At 41.5% G+C, this 16,442-nt stretch overlaps 1 protein-coding gene and 1 pseudogene across 3 annotated transcripts in view; one reads left to right on the top strand and one right to left on the bottom strand.

Annotated features, from left to right (window-relative positions):
* The window catches only part of LOC144381347 (uncharacterized), a 785,460-nt gene that overhangs the window by 718,806 nt on the left and 50,212 nt on the right, over nucleotides 1–16,442 (top strand). For all 3 annotated transcript variants that reach the window (XM_078068692.1, XM_078068696.1, XM_078068693.1), the window contains 4 exons: nucleotides 157–188; nucleotides 2,046–2,097; nucleotides 8,855–9,065; nucleotides 10,836–10,888. In XM_078068692.1, the coding sequence (XP_077924818.1) occupies nucleotides 157–188; nucleotides 2,046–2,097; nucleotides 8,855–8,941 (171 nt within the window). In that variant the 3' untranslated portion in view covers nucleotides 8,942–9,065; nucleotides 10,836–10,888. The remainder of the gene's footprint in view (nucleotides 1–156; nucleotides 189–2,045; nucleotides 2,098–8,854; nucleotides 9,066–10,835; nucleotides 10,889–16,442) is intronic.
* LOC118537668 (ragulator complex protein LAMTOR5 pseudogene) lies at nucleotides 16,014–16,316 on the bottom strand (annotated as a pseudogene).

The raw sequence follows: 16,442 nt of genomic DNA, 5'->3' as shown, positions 1-16,442 counted from the left end.
GCCTAGTAGATACTCAATAACTAATTCATGGTTGAATTAATAAATTGCCCCGTTATACTTGTAGAGCACTTTCAATATATACATCCTTTTCATGCGCCAGATCTTGTTTTATCCTGTTTTAGGCACTCAAATCATTCTTTGCTTCTTCTTTCGCAGACTGGGAGGGACCTCATTGCTCTTAGATACAAGTAAGTGCCTTAAAATATTAATGGTTTTGAACAGAGTAAGACAGTTTTTCCAATTCAGTCCTGTTTGGTAAAGTCTTCCAAAGGAGGGAGGGAGAAATTGGCAGGAGCGTGCCCGATTCTAAATAGCCCAAACCTGCTGCTCATATGCTCTATTCCTTGCTAAGAGTGGAAAGCCAAATGACAAGACAAAAGATGAAAGTAAGTTTTGATGTTAAAGTCTGCTTTGGCGTCCTTGTAATATTGTCATAGATCATTTATATTAACTTAATATAATTACTTTAATAATGATGCATATTATAGATAGACGACTCATCTTGAATGCAAACCGTAGAAATTAAACAAATTAAGTATTCAGCTCAAAGGTTTTTTTTTTTTCCTTCTTCTTCCTTCTCCTCTTCTTCTTCTTCTTCCTCTCCTTCTGTGTCTCTTCCTGAACACAGGCAGCCAGAGATTCAGGCCCCCAGATTTCTCTCTGCAGAGTGTACTTTACCTTTTGGATGGGACTTTAAAGACTTTAAACAGCTTGAGACTTATAGTTTGCCACAGGAGCATGTAGCAAATTCCTGTTTCTACTTTTTGAACCAGGAGCTGGAGTATAAGAGCCCCGCGCAGGAAGTCGCAGGTGGTGGGAAAGGGGAAACAAGGTCATTTTCAACCATGTACATTGAGGTTGTACCTTTAAAGTCAATTCTAAATTTAATTGAAAGCTGAGGGCAGAGAAGCCAAGATCGGAGCAATGTGGTGATTTATTCTGAAGCCTGTAAGAAGTCATGCGGCTGAATGTGGGATGAGCTGGGGCTTTAATAAAAATGGCACTGGGGAAGCCAGCGGGAAGAGGCACAAGAATGGAACTGGGTTAGATGAAGGATCTCCAGGCCTGAAAGGGAGCGGGGGTCTGAGAGAGCAGTGTTTGCCCAAACTCTGCTGTTTTCACCATGATGGATGCACATAAGTAATCCGCATCAAAAGCAAAAACGAAGATCAGACAGAAGCCACCAAGACTCTTTAGACAGTGAATTTTGCATGAAATCATTAAGGCGTCCAAATTGCAGAAAGGCTCTGGAATGAAGGGCAATGAGAACTTACCTAATATTATTTCTAGCTGAAATTTAGCTGAAGAAAAATGACACGTTCCTTTATTAAAACACTACAGGACTTGACAGCAAAGCTCCCACACATTTCTATGGGTGTTATTGTCTACTAAATTATATCGGACCATTGCTACAGAAAATCCATAACGTGTTCTCAGGATCAAATCTTCTCTGTTGACAAATGTTTAGGAACAATCTTTCCGAGCTAAGAGGAAAAAAAAAAAAGGAGGAAACAGAAACTTGTTAGCAGATATTAAATTAGAAAGGAACTGAGCTAGAAATTGTACTTCATGCCTGGGTTCTAGGCTCTCTGACCTGAGGAAGGGGCTGTTTGTCCCTCTAGCTCTAGAGACTTATATGATCTGTTCCCATGACTCTAATTTTTATAGGTTTTTTGGGGGGGGGTCAACTTCACATCCTATTCAGCATCACTATTTTTGATCTTAATCTTAGAGCAAACATATTACATGTTCTTTGCAGAAAATTCAGCCAATGCAAGAAAGAATCAAGAAAAAAATAAACATCACTTGTAATCTTACCATCCAGAGATAACCACTGTTAACATTTTGGTCAATATCGCTCTGATTAAGATAATATTCAAAGGACTGGGAAGGTTTCACTTCAGAGAACCAGGCACTGCTTCCTGTTAAGGAGTAATTGTCACATTCAGAATTTGGATGTGGTGGTGGTGGCTCTTGTACAGATCTTTAGATAAGTGATCACTAACTTTGGGTGAACCTTTTCCTCATTGCTCTCTTCTTTCTAGTTGGCTGGGTTGCTATAAAGGTCTACATCTCCACAGACGAAACCACACGAGGGTCAGTCTGGATTCGGTGAACCACGTGCTTATGACTACCAACTTTTGGCCACCACCAAGTTTCAAATAACTTCGTAGGGGAGTTTAAATCTTTATTTGTGTGTGTGTGCGTGTGTGTGTGTGTGCGCGCACGCACGCGCTTTTTGGATAATATTTGGACAAGGACTGGATAGCAATAATAGAAACCTAAAAATAATTGATAAGTCGGGGTACAGAAATGATGAATGAAGTTTCTTCTAATTATTTCCTTTATTCTTGTCACAATATTTGTGGAACAAATGAAAATAGTAAGAAAAAAGGTGACGGGGAGAGGGGCAGATGAGGATGAGGGAGTGGGCATGAACCAATTCTTTAAAAACAAGCAGTTCTGTAAATGGCAGACTTTCAGCTTTCTAGTTTCAAAAAAAATCTCAATAACAATGCTTTTGCGGGGCATCTGGGTGGCTCAGTCATTAAGCATCTGCCTTTAGCTCAGGTCATGGTCCCAGGGTCTTGGGATCGAGCGCCGCATCAGGCTCCCTGCTCCGCGGGAAGCCTGCTTCTCCCTCTCCCACTGCTGCTCCCCCTGCTCATGTTCCCTCTCTCGCTGTGTCTCTCTCTGTCGAATAAATAAATAAATAAACAACAAACAAACAAACAAAACAATGCTTTTGCATTGAAGTTTACTAAATTCAAAAGCAAAAGGCCCAGGTTCCAATCCCATGGCTAGCCGCTGTTGTTTCTCTGAGCTTCAATCTCCTCATCTATAAACGAGATCATTATACTGCTCTTACCTAATTGACTTTACAAAAATGTAAAAGGGAAGTTCGAATGAGGTAATTATGTGAAGAATAATGTTATTTTAGGATTCTGAGACCTTGTGGTTTTACAGTTATGTTTAATGGTTAGAATTACTTTGATTTGCCATAGAACTTCACGTTTCTAGGGGATTTCCCTCATGATAATGTTGCTTCTGTTATAGCTGATGGTGTTTAAGTTCTTCCTTTCAGGGGGTCAGAGTAAAGCCGTGGAAATTTAGGCATGAATTTTGAGAGGCCTTGGACAAGTAACTTAGGCTCACTGAACCTCAGTTTCCTGTCCTATAAAATGGGGCTATAAGATCTACCTTTCAGAGCTGCTAAAAAAATTAGGAATAATGTATGTAAAACACCAATTGGCCACAAAGTAAGTACCCTTTCTATGGTGGCTGTTATTGTTGTAACAGGATCAATTTTTAAAATATTCTCCCTCAGCTCCCTACTGTCACAGTTCATATGTAACATATGTAAAAATACAAGGACGGGTTGCTCAGAAACTCCTGATACACCGCCCTTCAGTGCTTGGGAATTTTTTTTTCCCCCTTAGGAAGTTTTTCTAACTCAGTACTCTGGGAGCAAGTCCAATACCTTAGTCTTCTAAGGGATTCTGTTTGCTGATGATTCTGTTCAGAAAAGGCAACCAGTGAATACAGTCAAGACAAAGTTTAGTTTTACCAGCAAATTTGGACTTTTTCTATAAACTGTCAGCCTGGAAATAAGACTAAAAGTCACGGCCATCTGCCAACCTATACCAAGAGAAACAGGCACATAGTCAAGAGGTTTGTCAGTATGTTATGATTCTGGTTGTTTATTCAAAAGCATGTCTTGGACACTAATTATGCATTATCCAGAGCTGCCTGGGCTCTGGGGATGCAAAGCTGAGAGGTAGTGTTTACTGTGGTTACTTTTTTTCTTTCCTTTTTTTTTTTTAAGTTTTATTTAAATTCCAGTTAGTTAACATTCAATGTGATATTAATTTCAGGTGTACAATGTAGTGATTCAACACCTATATACGACACCCGGTGCTCATCGCAAATGCCCTCCTTAATCCCCATCACCTGATTAACCCCCCCCACCTCCCCTCTGGTAACCATCAGTTTGTTCTCTATAGTTAAGAGTCTCTTTCTTGGTTTGCCTCTCTCTTTTGTTTCCTCCCACGATCATTTGTTTTGTTTCTTAAATTCACTGTGGTTACTTTCAGTTTCAACTTTCAGGTTTGGCGTTGGAAGGAATGAGTTTGAATCCCAGTTTAGCAGCTTCGGGGACCACTGCTCCACTGGGGTACTAGCTGAGTGACGTTATGTAAGCTGACCAATCTCCCTGAAAATCAGTTTTTACGCTGGTACACTGGATAAAAACAAAGTGTCTGCTTCCTAGACAAAAGAATGAATTGAGAAAATGAGCTAAAGTGCCTGGGTCTGCCACATGATAGGTACTCGGAAAATTATAATAGTGGTTGTTATTAGTAATGATGAGATGGAATCTTCAACTGCGAGGAATGCTCACATAGTGGCAGGAAAAAGGTGCACGAATCAAGCCCTGAATAAAAGTATGTACTCGCGGTGCTTCGGTATTATGAAGGCAGAGGTAATGCAGGCTGTGTGAAGAGGATAAGATCAGGGGAGGTTTCAAAAGAGGTATTTGAGCCTCACCTGGAAAGACGGATAGAAATTCTCCAAGAGGAGACAGGGAGAGGGTGGTCCAGGAAGAAGAGGAAGCACTAAGTGGGCATAAGGGTACAAAGGATGGTGCTTGGGCAGGGATGCTGTCCTGTGTCTTGAGTGGAGCACGGTCCCATGGTTAAGAACGGTGGGAGACGAGGTGGAAGGGCACTGTGGCTCCAGACTGGAGATGCCTTTGGATATGCATTGCCACTGGGCTTGGTTTCTTGAGCAAGAGACAGACAATGCAGTTGTGCTAGACACCCTCCACTTGCTCCTCCAGATTCATCCTTCAACTACGTCCATCTGCTCATGGCCTAGGGGGCACACATGTTGTGGACCTCATCCACAGGCTCCCTTGACCTTGGCTTCCAGTAGGATCTGGCCAGTGGGACACAGGGAAGAAATCAGAAGGAAGAAGACTGAGATTAGGGTATTTATTCCCTTGATGGAAGTCATAGCACCTGTCAGTTGGCTCTCCCACAAAGCTCTCTACAAATACTCCTTCTATTACCCCTCCCTAAATTACCCAGTTTGAGATACCAAATGTTCTGTACCAGGACCCTGACTGAGACATAATTTAAGTAAGTAATAGAAATCAATGTGTTTGTGGGGGAGGACAAGGGCAGAGAGACCATGGCGCCAATGCCGAAAGACACGAAGTTCCAAGGCATACGATTTACATGAAGCATAAAGGTTTGTCTGTTCCTTTGTGGCTGCTAGTCTGGAACAACACGGAGACATGGCATGGCTTCTTGGAAAGTGTCATCTTACCTTAAGCAATAATGAGGACATGACTGACTCATGACATGATTGAAGGGTGCCACTGTGAAATGCTGTTCCCCACCTCTGTGGGTGGACTGACTTCAAGAGGAAGACCTTGAGATAAGCGGTCTCATGTCAAGATTGTTTTTATTAGGATAGCCACAGAGGATAGACAAAAGGTGGAAGTGGTTGTGGTGACTGAGGGGGCAGATTATCAAGAAAACGCCCTTCTTCTAGGCCCGTTTTTCCTATACAAGGAGCCAACAGAGCTGCTCTTCTCCACCTCCGCTCTTCACCTTATCCCAAGTATGTAGGCACAATCTACCCCTCTCCTCCACTCCTGTCCATCTTGTGCTCTGGGAAGAATGGGATGCAACCATTTCCTTTTTATGGCTCTCCCCAGGGGTTTGAATTCTGAGCCTCAGCTTTAATTATGTAATAAAAACATATGTTTTCTACTGCAAGAATTTTAGACAGCAGTGAGTCGGAGGAGGGGGAGATGGGGTGAGGATGTAAGGGTAGAGAGGACTAAGTGACTTCCACTGAGCAGTAATTGCAGTGGAGAGTAGAAGACCATTCTCAGACCTCGGAGGCATAGCTGAAAGCATTTCATTCAATAATCATTTCAGATTGAGAGCTGTGTATGCAAGGCACTGCTGGGCTTTGGGAAAATGCAAAGTGGAATGGAGGGATAATATGGGGAGAGGATGAGACCTATACACACATATGTAAGTAGATGAAGGAGCTGGGATGGGGTTTAGAAGACAAAGAGATGAGATCAGGTTGTGGGAACTGGACCATAGAGACAGTATTTGAACTGGGTCTTGGAATGTGGGCAGACATGGAAATATCAGGGGATTTCTGGGCCCTTCTTCTTCATCCTTGCCACCTTTCTTGCCCTTCCCCCAAAGCAATGAATCTGCTTCATTATGTGTAGAGAGCAATTTCAAATATTTGATGAATAAGTATTACATAGATAAAATTTATCCAGGATACACTTCAAGGTGTATGTGGTCTAGCACAAATCGTATTTTGCATCAGCTACCTTCATCATCACCTCAACCACACCAGCAGTAAATTAATATCTGCTTCTGATTACAGAATTAATACACAAATACATTTTGATCTTAACAAAATTGAACCATTTTATTCATAACAGAAATTCCCATTGAAATCACCACCCCCAAACCCATATTTACTTCTAGAAATATATTGTTCTGTGTGTGGGTCTGTGGTTACATTATGGATCATACTGTGTGTTCATTCTGCAGTCTGCATTTATTACTCAGTATATCTTGGAGCTCATTCTGAGTTGCTTCACAGAGATCGACCCTCATTCTTTTTAATTGCGCCTAGCAGTTCTTTGTTTCTAGAGATAGTTTTGGAAACACTTTTCATAAGTTTTTCAGAAACATTCCTGATGATAAAAATCACCCAGACCTATCCACTGCCTTCCCTAAGAGAATCTGTTTCTGTAGGACTGGGAAGGGGGTTGAAGAAATTATTTTCCAATATCGCAGGTGATTTTAATTTTCAGTAGGTCTGGAAACCCTCTCATGGTTTGCTTAACTATTTCCCTATCAAAGGGCATTTCAGCAGTTTGGATTTTTTTGTATTACAAATAATGCTGCAGTGTACATCCTTATACCTTCTTCCTAGTGCATGTGTATTTTTCTGAGGTTGATACTGAAAAATGGAACTGATGGGTCACAGAATGTGTGCATTTTAATATTATATTAGATATTGCCAAATTGCCTCCTAATGTGGCTATAGCAGTGTTTGGCCCCATCACTGTCTCAACATTATTCTTCTTAGTATATTAAAAAGATGAATTACATCTGCTCTTTCATCATGTCCCAACATCAAGTTGTACCAGAACTCATCATCATACCACTCCCAGTCTGTTCTTTACTATTCCAGTAAAAGGAATAAAGCTCACCCAGATACCTGGAGGTTCCTGGCTGGCTCAGTCGGTGGAGCGTGCAACTCTTGATCTCCGGGTGGTGAATTCAAGCCTCATGCTGGGTGTAGAGGTTACCAAAACCAAAAAAATAAATAAATAAATAAACTTAAAAAAAAAAAGAAAGAAAGCTTACCCAGATACTTAAGCCAGAAATCTGGGAGGCTTCTTAGCTTCCTCTTACTTCTTCTCATTCCCTAGCACTAATTGGTCACAAAGATTTAGCAAATTTTATCACTTTACTACCTGAAGACTCCTGCATGTCTCCCATCACCACATAATTCAATCCCTCCCCCCCCCCTTTTTTTTTTACTTTAGACAATGTAATAAACTCCTCATAGATCTCTCTGCTCCTCCTTCCACAACCCCCTAATATTCGTACATATTAATTATATCAGCACACTGATTACAACAATTTTTTTTTAAGATTTTATTTATTTGTTTGAGGGAGAGAGAGAGAGAGAGACAGAGTGAGGGAGAGAAAGAACGAGTGGGGGGAGGGACAGAGGGAGAGGGAGAAGCAGGCTCTCTGCTGAGCATGGAGCCCCTTTGAGGGCTGGATCCCAGGACTCTGGGATCATGACGTGAGCCAAAGGCAGATGCTTAACTGACTGAGCCCTTGATTACAACTCTTTAATGCCTACCAATTACCACCCAAATCAACTTTATACTTAAGGATTTGCAAAGAATACAAAATCAACCAACTACTTTTTGTCCAATTCTTGTCAAAGTCCTGCTCCATAGAAATGATATCTATGAAGAATTGTTTGAAGGACATGCAGCCTATCTATTCTTCTAGCTATTCTAGATTTTGGTTCTTAAAAAACCATAAACAATACCTAGTCAAAACTATTATAGTTCCCTGTAGAATTGCTTTCTATGAGTTATTATTTGCTTTGTCTATTTTCCTTTTAAGAAGCATGGCAAAAAAACTCTCTATATTCTCAAAATCTAGAACAATGTTTTATTTACATAAATATTATCATATATATGCACATATATATGTATCTACACACACACACACACACACACACACACACACCCCAAATTGAAACCAATAGGAAAAATCCAAACTTAATCATCTTCCCTAGGATGTCTTTTCTGGTTATTTTTACCTACTATACATTACGTAACCCCAGACCTACTTACTCTTCCCTGCATGATCCAACCTTTGTTATGCCTCTGTGCTATATCCTCTGCCTGGACTCCTTCCCCCGCCCCCCTTCTTGTCAAGCTGAGGACTCTATTCAGCCAAAAGACCAACTCAAAGTCACTCCAGGTAAGCTGAGTTGCTCCTTCCTCTATGCTCCCATAGCACATTACCTATCAATCAGCGCTTCTCACACTGCTTTGCAGTTACTTGCTTTTATGTGTATCCCCTCCTCTAGAATGTGTGTTTCTCTAAGTCAGGGCATGGGTCTTCTTCATCTTTATATCCCTCACACTGCCTAAGAGAAGCATGGAACTTCACACAGTAGCTGTTTAATAAGTATTTATGGAATAAATGAGTGGATAGCGCGGCTTTGTGATATGAACAGAGGCAACTCCTTTTAATCTTCCTTCCATCCTGTGCAGCAAACTGGAGCCCCTGAAATGGCCACAATTACCCAAATTGTCATAACTGCTATGGACAGCTGTGACTGCAAGAAAGAGAAGTCTTGAGCTGTGAAGGACATTTCACCCCCTGGCCTTTGGCACCGAACGTATATGGCTGAATGTCCATGGCCAGAGGACACAGCCTGCCATGTCTGAGATTATCCTTCTGCCTAAGAGCCTGGCTTGTGGGGTAAGAGCAGAGGCTGGGGTGGGGAAGTTTGGACATATTATATATTTTTTTCTTTTGATGGTACCACCTCTTCCTACAGAAGGCTCAAAAACCTTGGAAATTAAGTCATTCCACGAAGGGACAGTTTGCTGTGTTTGTTTTTAATACATCACAAACATATATACTAAAGTCCATTAAAATACACAGATTTTTGGGGTGCCTGGGTGGCTCAGTTGATTAAGTGTCTGCCTTTGGCTCAGGTCATGATCCCGGGGTCCTGGGATCAAGTTCCACATTGGGATCCCTGCTCAATGGGGAGTCTGCTTCTCCCTCTCCCTTTGCTACTCCCCCTGCTTGCACTCTCTCTCTCTCAAATAAATAAAATCTTGAAAAAATTACATGGATATTTTTTAGCGTCAAAGAAGTCAGCAAATATTTTCCATCCTAAGGTGAAGTTGGGTCTTTTGAGCAGTCAGATACCATGTCTTTGGTTTTTGTCCTGTGTGTGAGATAAATGTCATACTATGTATTTTGAAAAAGAAAGCAAATTAAAAAAAAAAATAAAGCAAACCAAGGACCCATCACAAGCAGTACAATGGAATGAGGAACAACTGGGTGTAGAAAGAAGGAAATCTTCATTAGTGCTTATTAGATGTCCCATGGGTATGGTAAAGGCATAATAAAGCAGCAGTTTTGACTGGACCCTGTGGAGGGGTTGGGGGGACATGGGGAAAAGGAGGGTGGTCCTGCTGCCGGGAAAAGCCTGACTCCTGACTTTGGGTTAAGGCTACCCAGGAGGCCTTAATTAACCACCAGGGAGTTCCATTCAGGGACTTTATAGTTTTCCATGATGATTTTTAATTTAGGGTTTTTCTCAGTGTTTGAGCCCGAGTTTCTGTTACGATTAAGTTGGTGCCAAATTGTGTTACTTTCGTTGTACCCGGCTAACCAGAAAAAAACATTATTAGACCTGATGCATAAGAGACATGCTAGCACCATGCAAAGATGTAAGAGTCCCATAGCCAGCGGTGGAGGGAGGGTTCATGGAAAAGCCATGAGAAATTGGGTCATCATCTAGCACCCAGAGTGGCCTGGGCATGGGGACCAATGAGAACCTGCTATTGTGAGTGCTCTGGAAGAGCCATGATTTGGTTTCAGCAAAATGTCACCAACTGTCACATTAAATTAGTGTTCACTTGGGGGCGCCTTGCTGACTTGGTTGGAAGAGCATGCGATTCTTGATCTCTGGGTCATGAGTTCCAGCCCCATGTAGGGTGTAGAGATTACTTAAATAAAGAAATGAATAGATAAACAAACTTTAAAAAATTAGTGTTCACTTGAATTCCACCAGTTTGGGATTTGATTTTCATTTAAATTTATTTTTACTGCATTGTTGCTTAAGTTCCACGTATTGAAGGAGTTAATGCCTATATAAATAGTATTATCTTATTTAAATGATATTATAATTAAAAGAGCCTAAGTCAACACTGGGTCCCTAAGAGTTCGGTGTTTTATTTTGTTTCTCCTTTGAAAGGGATCTGTACCTTGTTTAAGACTGAGAAACATTGATTTGAAATCTCCTTCCTCTAACAATTGGACATCGGCCTAAGTAGAACTCTGCTCTAAGGGCAGAAAAACTCGGGCTGTTAGTCTCTTACAATGGTCATGTGAGAGCGTGAGAACCTTGGCCATTTGACCCACGAGCTGACATGAACTGTCCAATATGGACAAAGGACCTCACACATTAAACCTCATTTAATTTTCACAACCGCCATTGTCCTGATTTTACAGGTGGAAACCAATAGGCTCGGAGACGATAGGAAGTTAAGCACCGGCAGACTTAGGTAAGTGCTACGGTGGGATTCCAACCCAAATATATGTATAGCTCTAAAAGTCAGTTCCAGCCTTTGCTTTTTAATTTTTCATTTTTTTCTAGTCTTCTATCAAAATTATATATGCCCATGGTTTAAAGAATAAATGGTTCCACAAGGTTTACAAAGAAACGCAATAGGTCTCTACCTCTCCGTCCGCCACTTTCCCCACCCCAAAGGCGATCACTTTCATGTGTCAGCCGCTGCTTTTTATATTGTCTCTATCTCATATGCTTAAATTGCCGACTTCTTGATTTTTTCAGTTGTAGGTGCTAAGTAATAACTTTTCACTGTAGAAGATGAGGGTTGGCTCTCTTCCTCCCTGCCCCCCAGGACGCTCTACTACACACACAACTTTCCTCATCCCCTCTGGCCCCCCAATTTAATTATGTCAGAATTTTTGTAGGGTCTGCACTAGGGTTTACACAACAATGACCATTCACAGCTGAGTCATTTTGTAAACCATGATATTGCTTACTTTTTCCATTTGCCTTGTGTTCTGTGTGTTTTGTTTTATTTTCTTTTAATCATTTCAATCTATACTTTTTGGGATTTGGCTTCACTGGAGATGTGCAGATAGATCACATACCTTAGCAGTTTTATCCCTTGCAGATTCTCTCCAGGGGCATTATGGTTTGCAGCAGTTTGGGCTAGTTGCTCTCAGAGATTCCTTTTACCATCACCCTGTAAATTCCCTTCACTCCCCAGTGAACTGAGGACCACCCAGGTGCCCCCTGTTTATCTGTTCTTTTTGGAACTCGCGTTCTTTGGATATTACACCCATAAGAATATCTTTTATCTTTTCTTTCCTATGTTCTATCTAATTTTTCTTATCTTTAGGTCTTTTTGCTTAATTTTCTGGCATAGTTTATGGGGCACCTGGGTGGCTCAGTTGGTTAAGCGTCTGCTTCTGGCTCAGGCCCTGATCTCAGGGTCCTGGGATGGAGCCCCGAGTTGGGCTCCCCACTCAGCGGGGAGTCTGCTTCTCCCTCTGCTCTTCCTCCCACTTGTGCTCTTTATCTCAAATAAATGAATAAAAATCTTTACTAAAAAAATTTTTCTGGCATAGTTTTATCTTTCAACCCTTTTGTTGTGTTTTTCATATTTTTTATTTCTAATCATTCTTTTTGTTTTTTGAATGTTCTTTAAAACATAATATTCCATCCTTGTTTCATAATTGCGATATTTTATCTGATAGTATTTTTTTCCTTATTGTATAATCTTTGTTTCATTCAAATTGCTATTTTCTGTCCATTTGTTTTAGTCACTGTTTTAATGTTTGAGGCCTTTCTTAGCAATCTGTCAATCTTATCTGTCTGCTCTGATCTTAGTGGTTGGGAGCTTATCAGTTGGGGTTCATTGGGGGGCCATGTGGCTAGACCTTTTAGTTGGGGAAACTCTAGGGTAGGTTTGTATCTTTAGATTTTTTTCGTTTTCGGTTGTCAGAGAAATGCTTCCATTTTTTGGTTGGAGGGTGAAGGCATGGCCGCTGAGTGTGGATTCCAGAGGACACTGGCGGTGTGCACGCCGGTGTGGTGTGCATGGGGAGCTCTCAGCATCTGCAGTCACACACCCTTTGACTCCGTACAGTACTTCTGTCTTCAGCTGTGCTCCGTCTCTCTCCGCTCCAGAGACCCTCTGTTTTACTCTCAGAGAATACATCTTCAATCTTTTGCAGGGATGAGGGGGGGTTGGTTCTTACCCAGCTATACAGGGTGGGGGGCAGGATCTGGAGTCCCCCAGGGGAGGAAAAATAGCCTTAAATGTATTTTTTAAATTAATTAATTAATTTTATTATTATTATTAACATATAATGTTTTATTTGTTTCAGGGGTACAGGTCTGTGATTCCTCAGCACAATTCACAGTGCTCACCACAACACCTACCCTCCCCAATGTCCATCACCAATGCATTTTTCTCAATAAAAGGCAAATAGTTGTTAAAAGTAGAAAAATTATAAGTAGACCAAGACAAAAAAGTAGAAAATAAAAACCATTCCGAATCTCAATGTCCAAAGATAACCACTGCTAACCTGTTGGTATATTTCCTTCTCATCTTTTGACCTGTGTGTGCATTTATATACGTTTGTTTTATTTCTTCAAGCAGAATTATGGGAATGCAATGAATATTGCTTCCTCATTGTATGAGATTTTTCAGGAATGGCTTTTAAAGACTCTTACCAGCTTTTTGTAGGTAAATGCCTTTTGGAATCTAATAACAAACAGGACTGAATTAGTAAGCCAGTCCCTGAATTTAGAGGTTAAATCCTACCCCTGTCCCCATGTGCACATTTTATCATTTTAAGTTAGTTAATAGGGAAAGGGAAACATTCAATAAAAAGAAGTAAAATGCCCTTAAACCCACCAAAGGTTTGCACTTGGTTGCATTTTTAATTCATTCCTTTTCACTAGCAACACCAAAGTTGAAAGTGTCAGGAACTCACTGTGAGAGAGAAAAAAATAATTTATTATCAAAAGTAATAGGATGAGATCTTGGAAACTCAATTCCATTGTTTTGTAGAATTAATTTCAGCAGGTCACGTGCTACTCACACTGACCTAAAGCCAAACAGGGGCAACACAGACTGGGCATAAAAGAAATGCGTGTTTCCTGATACAGGGGGTTGCGGGAGGCAGGCTTTGACTTCTTTCTTCGTTTTGGGGAATTCGGTCCCCTACATTTGGCCCCTTTCCCCCAGCCTACTTTGCACCCCACCGCCCATCAACAAGAACAAAAACTTGTCTTGCTAATGTGCTTGGGGAAGAACTCACTAAAATATGCATTGCAGATTAAATTTCCTTCTGGGTACTAGTCACATGAAGTATAACTACCTATGTAGGGATTCTGGCAAATTGTATATTCTAACCAGGGTTATGTGGGTTATTTATTCTCTAAGCAATTGTGTACAACTTTCTGCTTATACATAATTGGATTTGTCAGGTATGTCCCCATCGAGGATAAGATTTTTCATGAATAGGTTTATTAATATTACCATAGATAGAAAATATAGGAATTTCTCCAACTGAGTACAAGTACCTTAATATGCATGCACAAAAAAGAAATGAAAAATAAAGCAAACATATTTTGTCTCTGCTACCCATCTATGAACTCTTTAAAGCTGGCTAAAATCAGTCTTATTAAGGTAACCTTTCCCCAGTGCACATTACAAGGCCCAGCCATGGTAGGGTCCTAATAAACATTGAATAAATGAGTGAAACTGAATGTGATTCCATTTTTCAGATTGAGTTTAGGGAACTGAACTCCATGTTAACTCAAAAGAAATCCGTGGGAGGGACTCATTTGTGAGGAGGCCCCCGTGGGTGGTTGTCAGCACAATGCAAACATTCTTCGCTTTGTCACCCTGCCTCCTTCTTACCACTGGCCCATTCCCTCCCTCTGTCTGGGTGTCAAGAAGGTGGAAGTGGAGAAGCCCTTTGCCCCTTTCCCTGCCCTTTTCATCCTCCATTTTGCTGGACTCTCCGCCGCATTCCCTCGCGCACCACGGTCTCCCTTTAGAGCCTCTTGATCAGCGTGGATAGCCTCCCCCATCCCCGGCTGCTTCCCCCATTGCCGAGGTTGGACCAAGCCCCTCGCTCATACTGGCATCCGGGCTTCCCCCTTCCAGTTTAAATGACGCCAGTGCTACTTGTGGGCCAGTTATCCTGTCTCCGAAGGAAGGAACAGTCGAAGAGCAGAAATGATAAAGTGGAAGGGAGGTGAGGAGGTTGCGAAGGACGGAGAGAAAGCGTTGGCAAGGAGGCAGTTAACATACAAACAAACAAAAACAATGTCTGGAACTTTTTATACAGTTAAATGTATTTAATTATTTTACTCTGAGATGATGAGCTCTCAACAGTTTTTGCGTTAGCGTGTTCTTTCTTTTATGAGCAAATGGCAATGAAATAAAGAGTTGGTAAGTTGGCTCATAATTTTATGATTATTTTTTAAATGAAATTGTAGTGGTCTGGGAAATCCCAATGCCTGGCAGAGAGATTGAGAACTCTTAATGGCTTTGGAGTCAGTGTCTAGGCTTAAATACTACTTTGTGTCCTTGGGCAAGTGACTTAACCTTCTGGATTTCAGTTTCCTCATCTGAAAATAATAAGTCCCTGGGGGAGGTTAAAGACGACAATGAAAGACACGTGCTTAGCACCACGTGGAGAACGTAGAGGTCACTGTTAGCTTTTATTATTATTAATCTAAAGATAAAAGGAATTTACTTGTATTTAGGTACTTGCTAAGGGACTAGCTTCACGTGTGGGGGTGCGTTTTAAGTGTTGGCAGACTGACAACAATTTGGGAGGACCAGGTTGATTTTTCTCTATAAAAATATAATTGGAAAGGCGATGGCCTTGGTAGCAGATCTGTGTTTGCAGCCCGGTTTTGCAGTGTACCAGCAGAGTGACCTTGGGTAGTGTAGATGACACCGGAGCCTCATTGTCTCCTCATCCATCAGATGGGGTAATCATGCTCACTATGCAGCGTTCTTGGAAGGCACCTTGTTCAATGATGGGTACTAGTAATGGCCCAGCACAGTAAATAGCTGTCGGCATAATTAATTTTCACACAACCCTTTAAGGCAGGTTTCATTATTACCCCCAGTTTAAATATAAGAAAACCGATGCAACAGTGTTGTATGGTGTCTGATGGCAGCTACGCTTGGGGTGAGCATAGCATAAGGTAGTTGTCCATTCGCTAAGTCGTACACCTGAAACTAATGTCACATTTGTGTATCAACTATACCTCAATTAAAAAAAAAAACACATAAGTGTAAGAAAACTGAGAATAAAGTACCTTGCCCAAGGTCACACAGGTGGCAGAGCCCAAATATGAACCCAGACTGTCTTTATTTTATTTTCCTCTGGCCAGATTTATTGAACATAACAAAATTCTATGTACAAAGTGACCTGGACCTGCTGCTTCAAAACATGATCTTTTCTTACTAATATTTTGATAAGTCAGTCCATCGAGTGTCAAAAGCAGCTTAGTCTAAAATTAATGGAAGAGTGCCCAATGCACACTAAATAAATGGCCTAACTACTGGAACTGTAATAGTTCTGCAATACAATTAACATTGGTAGGCTGGAGCCCCTGTGACAGGCTGCTGGAGAACTGATATGAGATGTCAAGAGGCCGCTTTGGGCACTGCCGCTGTGATGCTGTCATGTTTCTGGATCCTAATGTTCCCATTATCTGATTCTAGACACACCACAGGAATATCAGTGGGGTCTGAGGTTAGCTGAGTCGCTTGCTGGGCCAGAACAGATATCACCCCAGCACGCTCATCTGACGGTCCCACGGCAGCCCAGATTAAGTCCTTGTGAATCTGTGCACAGGACTCTGACAATGGATGGATTCTTCTTTGTGTCCTCCAAGTGCTGCTCCAAGGTGGCCTCCATCCTGCCCGCTGTCTGCCCGCCCCGAACCCAGACTGTCTTTAAAGGCCACTCCCTTAACCACTAAGCAACACTTTAAGGATAAAGGTGCCCTGTGGAGACGGTCTGGGGATGCTCACCAGTGAACTAGAT

This window comes from Halichoerus grypus, chromosome 1 (assembly GCF_964656455.1).
Source record: "Halichoerus grypus chromosome 1, mHalGry1.hap1.1, whole genome shotgun sequence".
Classification (NCBI taxonomy): domain Eukaryota; kingdom Metazoa; phylum Chordata; class Mammalia; order Carnivora; family Phocidae; genus Halichoerus; species Halichoerus grypus.
The sequence above is the reverse complement of the archived record's forward strand: the minus strand, read 5'-3'. Positions and strand labels throughout refer to the sequence as shown.